At 41.9% G+C, this 21,335-nt stretch overlaps 1 protein-coding gene across 2 annotated transcripts in view; it reads right to left on the reverse strand.

The window, feature by feature from the left end:
• pard3ba (par-3 family cell polarity regulator beta a) overlaps window positions 1-21,335 on the reverse strand; it is a 464,804-nt gene that overhangs the window by 283,865 nt on the left and 159,604 nt on the right. For both annotated transcript variants that reach the window (XM_061985093.1, XM_061985094.1), the window contains one exon: window positions 8,275-8,460. In XM_061985093.1, coding sequence (XP_061841077.1) covers window positions 8,275-8,460 — 186 coding nt within the window. The remainder of the gene's footprint in view (window positions 1-8,274; window positions 8,461-21,335) is intronic.

A 21,335-nucleotide genomic window follows, 5' to 3' on the forward strand; every position in this document is an offset into this window, starting at 1 on the left:
TGAAAATGGAACAAGCAACGCTTATATAACTTAATAGTGCGAAATCAACTTTCAAAAAACAAACGAAAAAACATCAATGGTATATTAAATAAAATTTAAATAAAAAATTGAATGCCTCTTTTCTATTTGCAGCCTTCTGAGGTCAATATCAACATTAACTTTTTCCACAGGCTAATAAATTTGAAAATAAAATAATGAATAAATCAACCATTCAGGCCTTTTTACTGCTCAGTTTGCGACACACTGATCTAATCTGATGTGCCCGAGCCAGATACCTGACATCTTTTCTGGGATGCTAGTTCATTAATGTCGGGGCTCAGGTGGGCGGGGTTTGGTGGTAGCGGGGGATGTATATTGTAGCGTCCCGGAAGAGTTAGGGCTGCAAGGGGTTCTGGGTATTTGTTCTGTTTTGTTTATGTTGTGTTACGGTGCCGATGTTTTCCCGAAATGTTTTTGTCATTCTTGTTTGCTGTGGGTTCACAGTGTGGCGCATATTTGTAACAGTGTTAAAGTTGTTTATACGGCCACCCTCAGTGTGACCTGTATGGCTGTTGATCAAGTATGCTTGCATTCACTTATGTGAGTGTAGAAGCCGCATATCTTATGTGACTGGGCCGGCACGCTGTTTGTATGGAGGAAAAGCGGACGTGACGACAGGTTGTAGAGGTCCCTAAAGGCACCCCCAATATGGTTGTCCGGGTGGAAATCGGAGAAATTCGGGAGAATGGTTGCCGCGGGAGATTTTCGGGAGGGGCACTGAAATTCGGGAGTCTCCCGGGAAAATCAGGTGGGTTGGCAAGTATGGTTGTGTGTGGACCCGGATAAGGTTGGGTTGGATTTACCCTGGATAACCTTAGTGAAAGAAGGGGAACCGGAGGGTGTGTTCTAACTATCGTGGGATCACACTCCTCAGCCTTCCCGGTAAGGTCTATTCAGGTGTACTGGAGAGGAGGCTACGCCGGATAGTCGAACCTCGGATTCAGGAGGAACAATGTGGTTTTCGTCCTGGTCGTGGAACTGTGGACCAGCTCTATACTCTCGGCAGGGTCCTTGAGGGTGCATGGGAGTTTGCCCAACCAGTCTACATGTGCTTTGTGGACTTGGAGAAGGCATTCGACCGTGTACCTCGGGAAGTCCTGTGGGGAGTGCTCAGAGAGTATGGGGTATCGGACGGTCTTATTGTGGCGGTTCGCTCCCTGTATAATCAGTGTCAGAGCTTGGTCCGCATTGCCGGCAGTAAGTCGGACACGTTTCCAGTGAGGGTTGGACTCCGCCAAGGCTGCCCTTTGTCACCGATTCTGTTCATAACTTTTATGAACGGAATTTCTAGGCGCGGTCAAGGCGTTGAGGGGATCTGGTTTGGTGGCTGCAGGATTAGGTCTCTGCTTTTTGCAGATGATGTGGTCCTGATGGCTTCATCTGGCCAGGATCTTCAGCTCTCGCTGGATCGGTTCGCAGCCGAGTGTGAAGCGACTGGGATGAGAATCAGCACCTCCAAGTCCGAGTCCATGGTTCTCGCCCGGAAAAGGGTGGAGTGCCATCTCCGGGTTGGGGAGGAGACCCTGCCCCAAGTGGAGGAGTTCAAGTACCTCGGAGTCTTGTTCACGAGTGAGGGAAGAGTGGATTGTGAGATCGACAGGCAGATCGGTGCGGCATCTTCAGTAATGCGGACGCTGTATCGATCCGTTGTGGTGAAGAAGGAGCTGAGCCGGAAGGCAAAGCTCTCAATTTACCGGTCGATCTACGTTCCCATCCTCACCTATGGTCATGAGCTTTGGGTTATGACCGAAAGGACAAGATCACGGGTACAAGCGGCCGAAATGAGTTTCCTCCGCCGGGTGGCAGGGCTCTCCCTCGGATAAGCGGAAGAAGATGGATGGATGGAACCTTAGTGTAAACGGGGCCTAAGACTGGGGAGTTATGAATGACCCATTAGGGCCATGCTGACCTTTGACCCCACTTCACTAACTGCTCTGACGTGAAAGGCAGACTGGGACGTCGGCGTCGTGTTTCAATCAAACCAAAAACAAAGGGGAAAAAAAAAAGACGCATTTGTTTGTGTTTCCAGCTCACCGTATGTATTTTTAATGAGACATCTTCAGGGTAGTCTTTGAAAAGATGTGGATCAGCACCCATCAATCAAATGGGTTTCAAGAAAATAGGTTAAATCTCACCATGATGCTTCATCTCCCCCCCGCCCCACCCCTTTCCGCTTGCTGAGTGACGGTGTGCACGACGTGTCTCGGCGGACGCCGGCGTCGCCTCCCCTGCCCCGGCCTGCCGTCGCCGAGTCTCATCAGGAGCCCGTGCTGCTTTAAATTAGCATGCATCAATACTAAGGAGGAGACAAAGACACGTACACCCGTGTGGATTCTGCAACGGCTTTTTTCCCCCCATTCTGCTCCGTGTGACGTCGTTTATTTCCCCCTTCTCTCGCCACGGTCTGTCTCGCTTTCTGCATGTCCTTCTTATGTGGTATCTCGTCCCAGAAACCTGCTTCTCAGCCAGTCTCATTGGCCCTTTCGGAGCGCAGCTGTCGGAAAAAAAACTGCTTCTGAAGCCGCTTTAGGGAGATGCCCTGATCCCAGACCAGCGGTTTATCTACAATGCCACATGCCTTTCTTTGCTCGCTTGTCGTGCACTGCAGATCTGTGAGCAGCAACCACGGAGGAAACAGAATTGAGGCCAAGTGGAGGAAACTCCTGAGTGCTGAAATGGGTGTGTGTGGGGGGGAGTTTTCGGTCTGTGTGATGCACTTCCAACTAAAAGTGAGTGCTGAGTGATCAAGATAGGGCGAGTGCAGAGTTGATGGGACAAGGCCACTGGAGGTCAATGGGGGTCAAAAGTCAACACAAGGGATAACATAGGGTGAGTTGTGGCATCTGAGAATCACAGGAAGTAAGACAAAAGGGAATAGGGGGAAGAGCAGATGACAGGAAATGGTGAGATGTCCGAAAGAAAGAAGGCGGCAAACTAACAATGCAAGATGTTTATTAGGATCTATTTGCTTTGTATTTTTACGCACAATAATCCCTAAATACGTCCCGCCTTCCCTCGATCACATAGTTTTTTTTAAAGCAAATGTTATTATATTTTTGTTTAATTTTGGCCCCAATGAGGTCTCAGATCAGGGCTTTTCAACTACCGTATTTTTCGGAGTATAAGTCGCTCCGGAGTATAAGTCGCACCGGCCGAAAATGCATAATAAGGAAGGAAAAAAACAAATATATGTCGCACTGGAGTACAAGTCGCATTTTTGGGGGGAAATTTATTTGATAAAAGCCAACACCAAGAATAGACATTTGAAAGGCAATTTAAAATAAATAAAGAATAGTGAACAACAGGCTGAATAAGTGTACGTTATAAGAGGCATAAATAACCAACTGAGAACGTGCCTGGTATGTTAACGTAACATATTATGGTAAGAGTCATTCAAATAACTATAACATATAGAACATGCTATACATTTACCAAACAATCTGTCACTCCTGATCGCTAAATCCCATGAAATCTTATACGTCTAGTCTCTTACGTGAATGAGCTAAATAATATTATTTGATATTTTACGGTAATGTGTTAATAATTTCACACATAAGTCGCTCCTGAGTATAAGTCGCACCCCCGGCCAAATTATAAAAAAAACTGCGACTTATAGTCCAAAAAATCCGGTACATAATGAAGAGGGGCAGCAGTTTAAAAAGCCCAAGGGCTCAGGGGCCAGAAATCGAAATGTGGATATTTTGTCAGAAAGTGGCTCCGCAGGTTATATTCCTTTGAGACTGCATTAACTTACCCTATTTTTCGGACTATAAGGCCCACTTAAAATCCTTTCAATTTCTCAAAACTCGTTAGTGCGCCTTATAACCAGGTGTGCCTAATGTACGGAATCATTTTGGTTGTGCTTACCGACCTCAAAGCTATTTTATTTGGTACCTGGTGAAATGATAAGTATGACCAGTAGATGGCAGTCACACTTAAGAGAAATGTGTAGACTGTCATATGATGGCAGTCACACACAAGAGATACGTGTAGACTGCAATATGACTCAAGTAAACACAGCCAAACTTGTATATGTTCCATTGAAAATATAGAACATTACACACGGCGCTCAAAAATCTATCGAAATGTTTTAATACGACTTTGGTAAGCTATGAATTGTACTGTGCTTCAACATACGAGTATTATTATGGTGTGTGTATAAGGTAAAACAAATTATCTGACCTTTTGTTTCGCAATATTATGCAAAAGAAACATTTCTTACCTTCTGGTACCTGCTGATCTGTATTTGAGATCTGCATAAGTCCTGAAAATTAGCGCGCATCCGCCTTTGTAGTCGATAAGTTTCTTCTTTTTCTCTATCTTCTTGTTATGGGACATTCATACTCCGCTGTTGCCATTTCTAATATAAAGTAGTGTAAAGTTCTTACTGGTATCTGTCAGTAAACTCGCCATGAGAGCGCTAAAATATACCGGTGTAGTGAGTTTATATTATTCACCCAAGGAACTTTAGTTATTGGAGTTCTGGTCGGACTGTTTTTTACAGGACACATTTCTGGCGTGAAGCCACGAATGAGGAGATGTGAAGTGTGAAGTGAATTATATTTATATAGCGTTTTTCTCTAGTGACTCAAAGCGGTTTTACATAGTGAAACCCAATATCTAAGTTGCATTTAAACCAGTGTGGGTGGCACTGGGAGCAGGTGGGTAAAGTGTCTTGCTCAAGGACACAACGGCAGTGACTAGGATAGCGGGAGCGGGAATTGAACCTGGAACCCTCAAGTTGCTGACACGGCCACTCTACCAACCGAGCTATGCTGCCCCACGAGGTGCTGCTTCGTTGTTGATTTAAGTAAAGTCTGAACGTCATTAAAACAGTTAGTTCCATCTTTTGACACTTCTTCCACTCCCGTCCTTGCACGTTACACCGCTACAACAAAGATGACGGGGAGAAGACTCTGTCGAAGGTGAGCCACGTAAATAAGACCGCCCACAAAACGGCGCATCCTGAAGCGACTGTCAGAAAGCGACTTGATGATATGTAAAACATACTCTATGCAACATTTTATTCAAAGAACCACCATTACATGCTATTTACACCACAAGGAAATGTTTTACATTTAGAAAAAAATAATAATAATAGTACTTTTTAAGGCAGCGTCAATTTACACCGACACACACTTACATGCACGTATACTGTGGAGAATGCATATATTTTTAAGTGGTTTTTCTTTATCCATAATCATGTTTAAAGCAGCTAATATTTTCCCATGTGTACACTTTGGTTTTATTACCTTATGATCGTTAGTAAACGCTGTGTTTCACCTTGAAGGCTGGAATGTATACCGGGCGTATAATGTACTCCTTTTTTATCGGTTTAGAACACAAAGGCTGTATTTCTTTCTGGGCGGGAGGGGCTGTTTTCGTACTAAATAAGATGAGTCTTTCCGTTTGATTTTTAGACCGCTTCTTGATGCTGCTATTATCGCATTGTAAGGGCAGGTCTCCTAAAGCTTTAGTAAGACTTGGTAATATTGCTATTCTGTCCTGGTGGTCCTTCTTACTCAACATATACAGTATGTCATCCAAAAGAATTTGGGATTGACCAGTGTGTTTTATTCCCGGAGAGGAAGACTGGTCGGGTACAACAATACCCACACACACACACACACACACTTATATACATGTATACCCCCCTCCACACACAGACACACACACGCACACACACACACACACACACGCACACACACACACACACCCACACACCCACACACACACACACACACACACACACACACACACACACACACACACACACACACACACACACACTTATATATACAAGTATACCCACACACACACTTATATATACACATATACCCACACACACACAGTGTGCTTTTTTTCATGGTACATTTATAAAATAAAAAAAAAGTACAGCATTGGATGGACCTGAAACTTGGACTCTTTCCATAGAAACTACTCGCCGCCTTGATGCATTTCACAGAAACTGCCTCTGCAACATACTTCGCCTCCGGTGGTTCCACCACGTCACAGGCTGCGATTCCTCAGCCATTTCGCAAGAATGGATGACGGCGTTCCAGCCAAACAGACTCTCATGGCGTGCGTGCGCCCACCACCTGGGGACTGGCGCCGTCCACGTGGCCCGTCCCCGGCTGGCCCGGAGATCCCAGATGGCATTAACCAGGCCCCTGTCTGACCTTATCGCCCTCGCCCAAGAGCGCCCTGCCTTCAGAAGGCTGGCCGCCATGGTCACTTAGTGGCCAAGTGAGGCTTCTTCTTCCTTCACTGGCTAGCTGATGTTATCATTTATCATGATCCATCATGACTCTTTTGGACGTTTGTCTTGTTTTCACTGTGTTTAGTTATTATTCCAGTCCATTGCTCTTATTTTTGATCCACTTCCTGTCACAGGTTTGTCTTACAGTGTCTGTACCACTGCTACTCTTCCTGGTTGGCAATTAGGAAGGCTTATCAGCCGGTGTCACTGGTTCATTGTCCAATATTCCCGATGTGCCTTTTTGTGTTTTGCCTTGCATTGCCAACGTTTTTGCTCACCCCTGATCTAGTGCTCTTAGTCACGCTGGTGCTCGCTGCTCTCGTATCTAGTAAAATGTTACTTGCACGTCGCCTGCAATCTCTGCATCTTGGGGTTACGCCAACAGCCAGCATGTGACATCGTAACAGCATTAGTGCATCAGTGGTCTTTGAACCCACCACCTCTATCTGTGCCATGACAGCTCCGCTTGTAGGTCCAATGTGCACAATTAAGTAGCTTAGTTGCTCAGACAGTTTATATAAGTTTAGATTGGGGTATGTTGTTTTTTTAATGGAGGAAGATATTCATGTATTTTGTTTTCATGATAGCATTTAAGCTCGCTATGCCTGTGAGTATAATAATGTGTAGCTATCAATCACGTTTTTGATCAGTTTGATTTAAACGGTAATACTAACTGTAGAGAGTTTTACCGCGGTTATAATAACACCATTTACTGCAAAAACTGAAATCTAAGTAAGATTAAATATCTCAAATAAGGGTGATATTTGCTTATTTTCTGTCTGATAAGATAATTATTCTCACTAAGCAGATTTTATGTTAGAGTGTTTTACTTGTTTTGGTCCTAAATGATCTCAGTAAGATATTACAGCTTGTTGCTGAGATTTGATGACCTATATTGAGTAAAACATGCTTGAAACTAGAATATCAACTGATGCAAAGCCGTGTCACCAATTAATTGATGAAAACTTTATTCATTACTCGCGGTTTTACGTAAATTATTATACATAAACTGTGTTTACCAATAATTTAGCTTAAAAACGTTTTGTTTTTTTCAATCATTCGAGTACATTCGGGTAGTCTTGTGTAATGCAGTATTTTGTGTCTATTTAGGTATGGTTAACCTGAGTGCTGAAATCGTGGAAAAATATATGTTCTTAGCGCGCCTGAAATGGGCTGTCTGCACTCTCAAAGTGCATGTTGTTGCCAAATGTATTTCATATGCTGTAAACCTAGTTCATAGTTGTTAGTAATTATCTTATCAGACGGTGTCAAGTCGCTGAAATCCGAGTCTGAATCCGAGCTAATGTCGCTATACCTTGCTGTTTGTATTGGCATCACTGTGTGACGTCACAGGAAAATGGACGGGTGTATATAACGATGGTTAAAATCGGGCACTTTGAAGCTTTTTTTTAGGGATATTGCGTGATCGGTAAAATTTTGAAAAAAACTTCGAAAAAAAAAAAAGCCACTGGGAACTGATTTTTAATGGTTTTAACCCTTCCGAAATTGTGATAATGTTCCCCTTTAATAAACATTTGAAAATTTCTCTTTTTAGTAAAGATTTTAGTTAATGCACCTTTTAACTATCAGTTTTAATACACTTTGTATCCTTTTTATGATGTAGCCCCTGTTGTTTTAAGTTGTTTTACTTTACCTATGTTTTGTACAGCGCTTTTTGATTTTATCTGGGAAAAGCGCTTTATAAATAATATGTACCGTATTTTCCGGACTATAAGTCGCAGTTTTTTTCATAGTTTGGCCGGGCTCCAGTGCGACTTATATATGTTTTTTTCCTTTTTTATTATGCATTTTCGGCAGGTGCGACTTATACTCCGGTGCGACTTATACTCCGAAAAATACGGTACTTACTACTAAGCTATTGTATTTTAATGTTGGTCATTATGGCGGTGCTTGGAGCGCCAAGTGTTTTGGGATGTGGTACATGGTGAAAAAACTATGAGAACCATTTGCTCTACCTTGTAGGCTGCACCTCCGTGGATAATGGACTTGATGAAAATCCCCAGGTCCTCGCCGGTCTCTCTCGACTTGTTGCCCTTCAAGCTGACCCCCAGGCCGGCGGAACCCGTCTCGTTCAGTGGAATCTCGTAAACGAACTGCTCCCTGCCGTCCTCCAGTACCCGACTGCTGTCGTCTTCACCTTTCTGGAAGAGAGAGGAAGGTGGACGAAGCCCGCAGTGAATTAATGGCATTTAAAAGGATTAGATAAAGTCCCTTTGCCCCCTTTTAATATCTGCAGCTGTGAACGTTTGCCGAAGCTTGAGCTCCGAATCAACTGTGCTGACTGATCTTCATGTTTTGCCATTATACCGTCCTGGAAAACCTCACTGAAAGGCATAGAAATGGAGGGGAGAAGCAGGTGTTTTATACTGGAAAGAGAGATGAAGGTGCAGAGTAAAAAAAAAAAAATAATAATACAGGACTGCAGAGAGGTTATTCCGTTTGGAGATGAAAGGCGCAGACGGAGAGCGAGCCATTTTTAAAGGAAACATAATAACCTTTTCATACTTCCTCCTAGAGCACAGTGGGGGAGGAGGAGGAGGATGGAGGCACAGAGGAGCATTTAAAAGTGATAAGCCATCCCTGCGGTATACACGCCGATGTCGCTCACTCCTGATTCTTTACATTTAATCTCTCAATCCCCTCCTTCCTCTCGCTCTCTTTTCCCCGAGGCTCTACTCTCTCCCCCTCATCCCGCCACGCTGATGCTTCTATGCAAGGCTAAGGAAACGACGGCGGCGGCAGCCAACATTGACACGGGGTGAAGAAGTATCAACGGGAGAGGGGAGGGAGATTGTCCGTCATTAAAGCGTGGTAAAAAAAAAAAAAAAAAAAAAGGTGCCGGGCTGTGTCGCTCTGGGACAGGAGGCCTGACGCCACATAACATCCATGGCAGAGTTTGGACTTAGCAATTCCAATACGGTAGTACCTCGGTTAACCTCGATAATACCTTCCGGACGTTAACTGAAGTAAGTTTTCCCACAGCAAACAATGTAAGTCCAAATGGTACGTTCCTCACAGAAATATGTTCACACAAGACGCTGCGCAAAACAATACCTAATAGCTATTAAGGTTGTACGGTATACAGGTATTAGTATAGTTCCGCGATACTAATGAATCATATTCTGTACTATACCGGCTCTGAAAAGTACCGGTCCATCACCCTTAAAAACTAACAATAAAGGTGAAATTATAACACTGAAACGCCCACCGGAAGAGGTGCTTTAAGAAATGGCTAGCGAGTTAGCAATTAAAGTCCAGCCCCAGTCAGCAGTGTTTTAGCTACTTCTAAATCACGAATCCTTACAAGTATCATTATCACTGCAGGACGAGGAATAGCTAAACAAGTTCACTACACACCGTAGCTCACCGGTGTCAAAATGTAAAAAAACACCATTAGTGGATCTACACCTAACATCCACTGTAATTATACTAAGTACAATAGCGTATCTAGTCGATACTACTATGATTACGTCAATATTTTTTGGCATCACAACATCGTTATTAAAAAAAATATATTATATTTATAAACTCAGGAAATATGTCCCTGGACACATGAGGACTTTGAATATGACCAATGTATGATCCTGTAACGACTTGGTATCGGATTGATACCCAAATTTGTGGTATCATCCAAAACTAATGTAAAGTATTGAACAACAGAAGAATAAGTGATTATTACATTTTAACAGAAGTGTAGATAGAACATGTTAAAAGAAAAAGTAAGCCGATATTAACAGTAAATGAACAAGTAGATTAATAATTCATTTTCTACCACTTGTCCTTAATAATGTTGACACAATAATAGAATGGAAAATGACACAATATGTTACTGCATATGTCAGCAGACTAAATTAGGAGCCTTTGTTTGCTTACTTACTACTAAAAGACAAGTTGTCTTGTATGTTCACTATTTTATTTAAGGACAAACTTGCAATAAGAAACATATGTTTAATGTACCCTAGGATTTTTTGTTCAAATAAAGCCAATAATGCCATTTTTTGTGGTCCCCTTAATTTAGAAAAGTACCGAAAAGTATTGAAATCATTTTGGTACCGGTACCAATATATTGGTATCGGGACAACACTAACAGCTATAAATGACAAAATGACGAATAAAAAGGAAACATCAATTTGACCTTCATTGAACACTTTGACAGCGCCCTTATCGCGTCCTTGCGGCTAACGCCCCTGCACAGTCTAATCCTCATCTCCGCAGCAGCGCCACATAAGCTACATTCCTTACAAGTTACAATATCACTGGAGGACTACAGGATGAGGTATAGCTAAAAATGCTACACGCCACACTATAGGATACAAGAGGCCAGACTAAGCGCTAAGCTAGAGCTCTTGAGGATTAATGATTTAGAAGTAGCTAAAACAATGCCAATGGCGGATGGACGTAAGCCGCTAGCTAGCTAGCCATGTCTTGAAGCACCTCTTCCTGAGGGCGTTTCAGTGTTATAACTTCACCTTTATCATTAGTTTTTAAGCCAAAATGCGTTCGTTCTCCCTTTTCTGTCTACACAGTGTCTGCTTGTAAGTACTCAGTGATTGTGCACTGCCAAACATGCTTTACTTGCTCGTAAACCAGCAATGTCACGACGTGACTTTGACGCAGGCGCGGGGGTGTTGCGGGACCGGTACATTTCAGAGACGGTATCTTACCGAAAGTAATTAATTAGTATGGCGGTACTATACTAATACCGGTATACCGTACAACCCTAGTATGGACAAATGGGGCCAATTATTTTCAATATGTTTTTTTGTTTGTACTTATCTTAATCCTTTTGTATGTGCTTTACACTTTTCTCAACTTTGTTTTTTAAAAGCCTAACCATGGACAAGGGTTGCAAATTAGCCTGTGGCTAGAAGTCAAATGTACTTTGACATCAGTTACCTGTGGGTAGCAATGTTTTATTGTACTGTCCCTGTCAAATAAATACATACATAAATAAATAATAAGCGGTAGAAAATGGATGGATGGATGGATGGATGAATCGTGTGGTGCCCAAAGATTGAAGCTTTACTTTCCCCCCAAACAGCTCACGCATTAAATCTTGTATTCACTGGTCAAGTTGCATAGATAGATAGATAGATAGATAGATAGATAGATAGTACTTCATTGATTCCTTCAGGAGAGTTCCCTCAGGAAAATTAAAAAGCAGAGGAGCATGTTCGGCAGTGCACAATCACGGAGCATATTTCACTCAATGCTCTAAAAGTCACTGAGTACACTGCAAAAACTGAAATCTAAGTAAGATTAAATATCTCAAATAAGGGTGATATTTGCTTATTTTCTGTCTGATAAGATAATTCTTCTCACTAAGTAGATTTTATGTTAGAGTGTTTTACTTGTTTTAAGGGTTTTGGTCCTAAATGATCTCAGTAAAATATTACAGCTTGTAACTGAGATTTTATAACCTATATTGTGTAAAACATGCTTGAAACTAGAATATCAACTGTTGCAAAGCTGTGTCATCAACACTCACAAGTATAAAACTACTTTTTTAAAGTAATAATTTCTTATTTCAAGCATGAAAAAAAAAATCATGACATATCATTATGTCAAGATAATGGCACTAGCATTAACTTAATTTAAGAATATTTTTCAACATATTGAGCAAAAAAGGTCTCTCTTTTTTTAATACCAAGAAAAGTGCACTTGTTATTAGTGAGAATATACTTATTTTAAGGTATTTTTGGGTTCATTGAGGTTAGCTAATTTGACTTGTTTTGGAAAGTCTCGACAAGCCGAATTTTCTTGTTCTATTGGCAGATAATTTTCCTTAGTTCAAGTAAAATACCCTTCATTTTTGTATTATTTTTTTTCTTGTTTTTGAACACTGACTTTTTTGCAGTGTAGTTTTTTCTGCAACAAATAAAAACAAGAAAGAACAATTCCTCAGCTGATATGTAAAAATGGCCTTTTTAAAATTCACACATCTACTTCTATTTCGGTGTAATATCAGCCTTTCAGTGCAGTTTCAGTGCAGTTGTTATTATAGAGAATATACTTATTTTAAGGTATTTTTGGGTTCATTGAGGTTAGCTCATTTGACTTGTTTTGGAAAGTCTCAACAAGCCGAATTTTCTTGTTCTATTGGCAGATAATTTTCCTTAGTTCAAGTAAAATACCCTTCATTTTTGTATTATTTTTTTTCTTGTTTTTGAACACTGACTTTTTTGCAGTGTAGTTTTTTCTGCAACAAATAAAAACAAGAAAGAACAATTCCTCAGCTGATATGTAAAAATGGCCTTTTTAAAATTCACACATCTACTTCTATTTCAGTGTAATAACAGCCTTTCAGTGCAGGCTTGTTTTTTTGTTTTTTTACCAACAAAGTCTCTCAAAACCTGCAGACCGTACATATATTTGTTGAAGCTTGACGCCGATGTGGCACCTGAGTCTGGTCCAAGTACTGGCACACTCGCTCCTATATCCTCTCTAATGCCCTTTCCTTGAGGGCAGATTGCATCCCCGGGGTGGCTGGGACCCCGTGGCTCTGTTCCACGACCCCTGTTCCCTCCGCAATGCTTTTTTTTTAACAAGCATGCAGCCAGAAGACAGACCACCCTCTTCAACGCCCAAATGACGAGAGCAAAAAAAAAAAAAAAGAGCTTTTTCTTCCCTGAGGGTGTGTGGCGAGGAAGGGGTGGAAACAAAGCGACAACACAGGGAGGCTTTTGTCGCGGTGGATGTTCGGGGAGGTTTCAAAGCGGCGGGATTAGCCATGAGAGCGACATTCAATTAAGATGAGATCTCGCCGTGCGCCACGGTAGCGCTGGAGCTCCCGATTAATCGCCTTAACGTCTGCCTGGATGGCACTTTACACCTGTGCCACACAATGTGGGGCAAGGAAAGCACAACGAGAGATTGACAAGGAGGATTTTTAAACGTTTGCGTGGGGAGGGCTGGACACAAAATGAAAACCGAGCCACTTTCTGCCGGGCGACCTCGTTTCCTGCAGAATGACCAGCGCTCGCAGGCCCAGGGTCAGCCATGTGCAGAGTGACCCCTTCCATCCTGTCCTTTGTAAAACCATAATCTGGTTTACATCACACTTCCACTACAAAACACACACAAAAGAGCCTCACCGCCTCACAAAGACTCTCGCCTATCTCCAGCTCGGAAAACAAAAGAGCCCGGACCCTCGCCGAGCGCGTGCAGAGTGGAAACGTGCGAGGAATTAAACTGTAATTTGGTGTTATCATTTGTTTAATTGCATAGAAAGTGCTCACGAGCACAGGAGATAGACTGGGAAATTGCTGTCCCTTTGAATCCAAATAATGAGGCTAATTCAAAAGGTTTACCGTTACTCCTCCGACGGGAAGGGGTCCACAATGCCTCGCAGGCCTGCTGAGAGCGTTTGCCGAGGCGTGCGCTGCTCATGAAACATCAATAGTCTCTATTGAAACTAATCAATCAGCCGCTCGCCTCGCTCTCCTTCGACAAGTCTACTTTACTTGTACACGGGAGATAAAAGCGAACCGTATGAAGGCTGGAGTGGGGCGTATAAATCACGAGGTAGCCTGGCACCGGTGTGATGAAGCGAGTCGTGAAACCCTTTTAGCCGGATGACCTGATCTTTAACTGCTGAATCAGCAAGTGTTCCTTTTTGCACAATACAGAGGTAGCACCAAGGTTAGCAGTTTTTTTTAACAAAGCTGACCATTGACCACACTACCTTGCTGATGAATTAATGCATATTATGTACCGCAGTGACGTGCGTTCACTGGAAAGAAAAAAAATGTAAAAAGAAAAAAAATTAATTAAATTGTTATATGTATTCAGTGATTATACTATAAAGTAATTTTCCATTTACCTTCACCAGTTTTAGATTATTTTTATTCAAAATCGCTGAATTTTCACATTTGCCGTTCAAATACTGAGAAGAAACGGTGCGGTTTAGGCACGTCACTCAGTTGTGCCTCAACATGGATTGCAGACTCTGCTAACTGCTGGCCTGCTGTGCAGTGAGACCGTATTGCTATATGAATATATTATACATTTCCATAGTTTAGTTAGCTGAGGTATATAATGTACAGTGTATTTTGTCAACAACTGTATGTGTGTAACGTATTTCTTGTGCTGACGCACTGTGTGAGGCTCGCAGTAATCCCGCCTCCTGGTGCCGGTTAATGCACCCCCGCCGCAGAATGCACCCCCCGACGGGAGCGCCACACCAACCAAAGCCCACACCCAAACCCTCCACGTGCAAGACCGAATCCACCCAAAAAAAGTCACTTAACAAGAAGCCAAAAAGTGCAAAAACAACTATGCTCGCGCCGGAGGAGCCGTGAACGACTGCAGGGACACAACATTAGGTACACCTGCAGACTGCAGCACGGATTTCATATTTCATTCATTCACAACTCCTCCAACACGAACACCACTGTTCCCGCACTTATAAGTAAAGGTAAGACCATAATAACGTTTTTTTAATTAAATGTTCTTTTTTGTGTGCTACAGTTTGTATGTGTAAAGTTAAAGTTTAGTTAAAGTACCAATGATTGTCACACACATACTAGGTGTGGCAAAATTTGTCCTCTGCATTTGACCCATCCCTTGATCACCCCCTGGGAGGTGAGGGGAGCAGTGGGCAGCAGCGGCGCAGCGCCCGGGAATAATTTTTGGTGATTTAACCCCCAATTCCAACCCTTGATGCTGAGTGCCAAGCAGGGAAGAATGCTGGTATGAGCTTTTAAACACAACCCGTTAACTGCTGCCAATCAAATGGTGAATAAGATACTCTTTAGGGTTCATATGTTTGTAAATCTGACTGTGATGAAGTCAGTGCCTCACCAGCCATCAACCTCACCGCACGTCACTGATGTACCGTAAAATTCCGCATTATAAGCCGCCACTTTTTTCCTACGCTTTAAACCCTGCGGATTATAAAAGGTTGTTTTTTTTTGGATTGAAACTTTTATTAGTAGATTGCACAGTACAGTAAAGCAAATATAACTAGATGTTTCAATCCCTTTGGTAAGTAGGAACAATCTTGACGGTAGCAGTCGGTGTGGAGTGGTGAAAGGGAGGGTAAGTATGTCATTGGGATCTTCGGGTGGGCACCCTGCTTCATCGACGTTTCGTTGATTGAAGCCCACGACGTCTCCAGAGGGCTCAAGGGTTTACCTAGCGTCCCAGGTACACCCCTTCCATGCCATACCCTCCATATCCTGTCGGACTCTGCATGGCAGGGTCGTCCTTTTCCCTGAGTCATACCATTCCGTACAATTGACCACTAAATGGTAACACCCGAATAAGTTTTTCAACTTGCTTAAGTCGGGGTCCACGTAAATCAATTGATGGTACAAATATATACTATCATCATAATACAGTCATCACACAAGTTAATCATCAGAGTATATACATTGAATTATTTACATTATTTACAATCCGGGGGGTGGGATGTGGGGCGGTGGGGTTTAGGTTTGGTTGATATCAGCACTTCAGTCATCAACAATTGCATCATCAGACAAATGGACATTGTAACACTGTAGGTCTGACTTGGTAGGATATGTACAGCGAGCAGTGAACATAGTGAGTTCAGAAAGCATAAGAACAAGAACCGTATTTTTCGGAGTATAAGTCGCACCGCCGAAAATGCATAATAAAGAAGGAAAAAAACATTAGGCAACTTTCATAAACTATGAAAAAAACTGCGACATATAGTCCGAAAAATACGGTATATACATTTCATTATTTACAATCCGGGGAGGTGGGATGTGGAGGGGGGAGGGTGTTAGTCAAGGGTTGAAGTTGCCTGGAGGTGTTGTTTTAGTGCGGTTTTGAAGGAGGATAGAGATGCCCTTTCTTTTACACCTGTTGGGAGTGCATTCCATATTGATGTGGCATAGAAGGAGAATGAGTTAAGACCTTTGTTAGATCGGAATCTGGGTTTAACGTGGTTTGTGGAGCTCCCCCCGGTGTTGTGGTTATGGCGGTCATTTACGTTACGGAAGTAGTTTGACATGTACTTCGGTATCAGGGAGGTGTTGCGGATTTTATAGACTAGGCTCAGTGCAAGTTGTTTTACTCTGTGTGGATAGTTTATGGATTTTTCTTCGCTGACGGCCATAAAGCAATTAGTTTTCATTGCACACATGTAGAGACAGTTAAATGGTGTATTATTATTTGGGCTATAGCTGTCAGGCTTGTCCCTGACAGTTTGGCCATGTTTAAGTCTTTCCTCTGCGTTTGTCTTTGTTTCCTGTCAGCGCTCTTATTTTGGTTATTTCCTGATTATCTCCCCTGAGTGCTTTGTCCCCTCAGCTGGGGCTGATTGGCACCTGGCCACACCTGGGGTCAATCAGCCAGCTGCTATTTGAACCTGCCTTCCCCTCCAATCAGGGCTGGATTATTGTCACTAATACTTGTTGATGTCATTCCTACCTGTCGTGTTGATATCGTTACAGCTACTACCTGTCGTGCTACTACTTGTCCTTGTACCTGTCGCCGTAGCGGTAAGCTGTTCCTGTTAGCTATTTGTAGTTTGCTTTCTCCTAGCTCTTTTGTTTTGTGTTTTCTTGTTAGCCATTAGCTGTTTCCAGTTTTTCTGTTTGCTGGTTCCTGTTTTCAGTTTTGGCTATTCTTAGTTCCTGGTTTGTGTTTTTACCTTTATTTTATGAACATTAAATCATGTTTTCCTGCTCAATGCCTGCCGCCATCTCTGCATCTTGGGGTCACATTGTGACAATGGCGCCATTTTTTGGACGAATTCACTCGTAAGTGCAGCTGGGTGGATCTCTACAAGTGTTTCCTGCTATGTTGAAGAGGTTCATTTAGCCTACCGATGTGTATTTTTAAATGGTTGGATGGAAAAATCCATATAACACATCACAGAGGACGTCACGCTAACATCACGTGACACCTCTGATGAAGGCTGCAGAAGCAAGGTAGCCGAAACTTGTCAGGTACAAAACTTTACCTTACGAGCCTATATAAATCAACAATTTCTAAATAGTGTTTCCTGCTGCCTAAGGCTTTGAACCGGAAATAGAAGTGCAGTTCCATCTTCTAATCGTCCATAGCGTTTTCTACACGTATGGGTTTTTCATTCATCACTCCAAGCAACGTTTGTAAGTTTTACAATATAACTAAAACAATTCATACTTACTAAACCGTCCCATGTATGATGTCCGTACAAGCGCTTCCATGCATAGTTGTACGTGTTATCGTAATGTAATGAAGCTAGCTTCATTAGTAGAGATGTCCGATAATATCGGACTGCCGATATTATCGGCCGATAAATGCTTTAAAATGTAATATCACAAATTATCGGTATCGGTTTCAAAATTATCGGTATCTGTTTCAAAAAGTAACATTTATGACTCTTTAAAACGCCGCTGTACACGGACGTAGGGAGAAGTACAGAGCGCCAATGAACCTTAAAGGCACTTCCTTTGCGTGCCGGCCCAGTCACATAATATCTACGGTTTTTCACATACACAAGTGAATGCAAGCATACTTGGTCAACAGCCATACAGGTCACACTGAGGGTGGCCGTATAAACAACTTTAACACTGTTACAAATATGCGCCACACTGTGAACCCACACCAAACAAGAATGACAAACACATTTCGGGAGAACTTCCGCACCGTAACACAACATAAACACAACAGAACAAATACCCAGAACCCCTTGCAGCACTAACTCTTCCGGGACGCTACAATATACAACCCTGCTACCCCCTACCCCCCCCACCTCAACCCCGCCCACCTCAACCTCCTCATACTCTCTCAGGGAGAGCATGTCCCAAATTCCAAGCTGCTGTTTTGAGGCATGTTAAAGAAAATAATGCACTTTGTGACTTCAATAATAAATATGGCAGTGCCATGTTGGCATTTTTTTCCATAACTTGAGTTGATTTTTTTTGGAAAACCTTGTTACATTGTTTAATGCATCCAGCGGGGCATCACAACAAAATTAGGCATCATAATGTGTTAATTCCACGATATCGGAATCGGTAATTAAGAGTTGGACAATATCGGAATATCGGCAAAAAGATATCCGATATGACATCTCTAGTCATTAGTATTAGCTAATATGCTAACCCATTGTACGAGTGTCGGTAATAGTATTATTATCTTACAATGGCATTATTTTTGTGTTGTTTCAGTTTCACAAATTCCTCGGTAAATTCACCAAGACGTCACCGTTGAGTTATTGAGTCTGTTTAGCAGCAAGTGTGCCATGGCGATGACTTCTGTTTTGTTTGATTAGCCGTTTTACTGCTGTGTTACAGACCGTTTGGAAACAAGTAAGGTGTGTAAATAAATATGTATAAAATATTTCTGTGTAAATAACTAATTCCACAACGTGTATATGAGTGGCTTATAGTCCGGAGCGGCTTGTATCCTGGTGCACTCTATTGTCCGGTTAATACGGTGCATTATCAGTTGCAGATAATAATAATAATAATGGATTAGATTTTATATCGCGCTTAAAGCGCTCACAGAGAAGTGGGAACCCATCATTTATTCACACAGATGTGACTGTGGCGCAAAATGTACACAGAATTTTCCCCAAATCATATCCAAAACTTATTGTCTAGAACAGTGATTCTCAAATTGGGGTACATGCACCACTAGTACCGTATTTTTCGGAGTATAAGTCGCACTGCCGAAAAGGCATAATAAAAAAGGAAAAAAACATATATAAGTCGCACTGGAGCCCGGCCAAACTATGAAAAAAACTGCGACTTATAGTCCGAAAAATACGGTAGTATGCGGGCTCTATCTAGTGGTATGCCAAAGAAGTCTGTGAATATGTACTGTTTATAAAGTATCATTGTCGATGATGTTTGTGCATTGTGTGTAATGTTAGAGTGGCCAAAAATATTAAATATATTGGTAAATAAAACTTCTGCCTTCTTTTTAATTAATACTTAGGCCTACTACGTTACTGTTGGTCATCATGGTGGTACTTGGAGAGCCAAGTGCTTTCTGGTTGACAGTGGTTCTGAAAGTTTTCATGAAGTACCACCTCAAAACACTTGGCTCTCCAAGTACCACCATAATGACCAACATTAAAATACAGTAGCATAGTAGGCCTAATTATTCATTAAAACAAGGCAGAGGTTATATTTAACAAGTATATTTAACATATATTACACACAGTTTGAACAGTAACACTGTGTGTGAATATTTATGAAGTGATTATTTGGCTTACCACTACACAGTTTGAGATTCACTGATCTTGGCCACGAGGAAGTGTTTAAATGTAGGTTAAACTCATCATAAGCCCCCTATAATGTAAAAATTACAGCTTTTGGTAACCGGCTTCAGTTTGAGTGAGAACATTAAGCACACGATGGAAGAAGGATGTAATTTGTGAAAACAGCTTTGATGTTGGGGACCCGATACCAAGCACATCAAGACTGGGTCCCGCCAACTTCCACAGCTTTGATGGTAAGTGAAGGAGCTCACTTTCATTCCCCTCCCCTCCTCAATTCTGTCTGAAACGTACACAATAAACAAGCAATTGTGAGATAAAAAGACTGTGGAGGCTCTCCAACAGCACCGGGCCATTATTGATGGCAAACTATTTTCTCAATTTGTGCTTTTTAAGGACTTTGCGATGTGTGCGTGAAAGTACTTAAAGGGGAACTGAACTTTTTGGGGGGAATTTTGCCTATCCTTCACCATCATTATGAGAGACACACATTCATGACAATATGTAATATGTGCAATATTTACCATATTTTGGTCATTTTAATCAACAGCGGGACTCCCTTCTCCGGTGCATTTATTTCCGTTTCCATAGCAGCGCACATTCAACTTACGACATCCACTGTGTGCTCCTACTTCCACAAAAAAAATCACGCGAGTGTGTTGTAATTAGGGTTGTCTTGATACCAATATTTTGGTATCGGTACCAAAATGTATTTTGATACTTTGATACTTTTGTAAATAAAGGGGACCACAAAAAAATGGCATTATTGGCTTTATTTTAACTAAAAAAATCAAACGGTACATTAAACATATGTTTCTTTTTGCAAGTTTGTCCTTAAATAAAATAGTGAACATACAAGACAACTTGTCTTTTAGTAGTAAGTAAGCAAACAAAGGCTCATAATTTAGCTACTGACATATGCAGTAACATTATGTGTTATTCCCCATTCTATTATTTTGTCATGATTATAAAGGACAAGCTGTAAAAAAAAGATGAATCCACTTGTTCATTTACTATTAATATCTGGTTATTTTCCGTTTCTACATGTTTTATCTACACTTCTGTTAAAATTTAATAATCATTAATTATTCTGTTTGAATGCTTTACATTAGTTTTGGATGGTACCACAAATTTAGGTATTGATCCGATATCAATTAGTTTTAGTGCCGGCCTAGTGCAGCGTTTCTCAAAGTGTGGGGCGCGCCCCACTGGTGGGGAATAGAGACATGACAGGTGGGGCGCGAGGAACGGGAGGAAATTTCACTTTAAATTTTTTTTTTATTATTATATTCTTAGATTTTCTTTTTTATTATGCTTTCATTTTCTATACACACTGTAAATCACTTTGTGATTCTGTCTATGAAATCCGCTATATAAATAAATGGAAATTACCGGTACTTATTTTTACTGTAGGCTTTAAATTTCTCGGTAGGAGCGAAAGTTTGACAGACATAGCAACAGTAACTAACGGGGGCGGGGCTAAGCGGAACAAACTTTCGCGCGGATGGGTAGCAGGCTAATGTGTGGACCACAATTACACAAATATATACATTTGTGACTCGCACCTCAAAGGTCGTCGAGCCAGAGCCAGCGCCTGCAGAGAAACAAAAATCTGACGGGCACACACTGTGTCATTCACCGGGAAGCACTCGCGTCAAGGCAGCTCAGCCCCGAACTCAATGAGGTTTTAACAGATGTTGTGAGCGCGGTACATTTGATCAAAACACGACCACTGAAAGTGCGACTGTTCTCTGCACTGTGTGAGGAAATGGGAGCTGATCATACAGCCGTGCTGTTTCACAGTGAAGCAAGGTGGCTCTCCTGGGGCAAAGTGCTGTC

The sequence above is a fragment of the Nerophis lumbriciformis genome, linkage group LG23 (assembly GCF_033978685.3).
Source record: "Nerophis lumbriciformis linkage group LG23, RoL_Nlum_v2.1, whole genome shotgun sequence".
NCBI classification, from domain to species: domain Eukaryota; kingdom Metazoa; phylum Chordata; class Actinopteri; order Syngnathiformes; family Syngnathidae; genus Nerophis; species Nerophis lumbriciformis.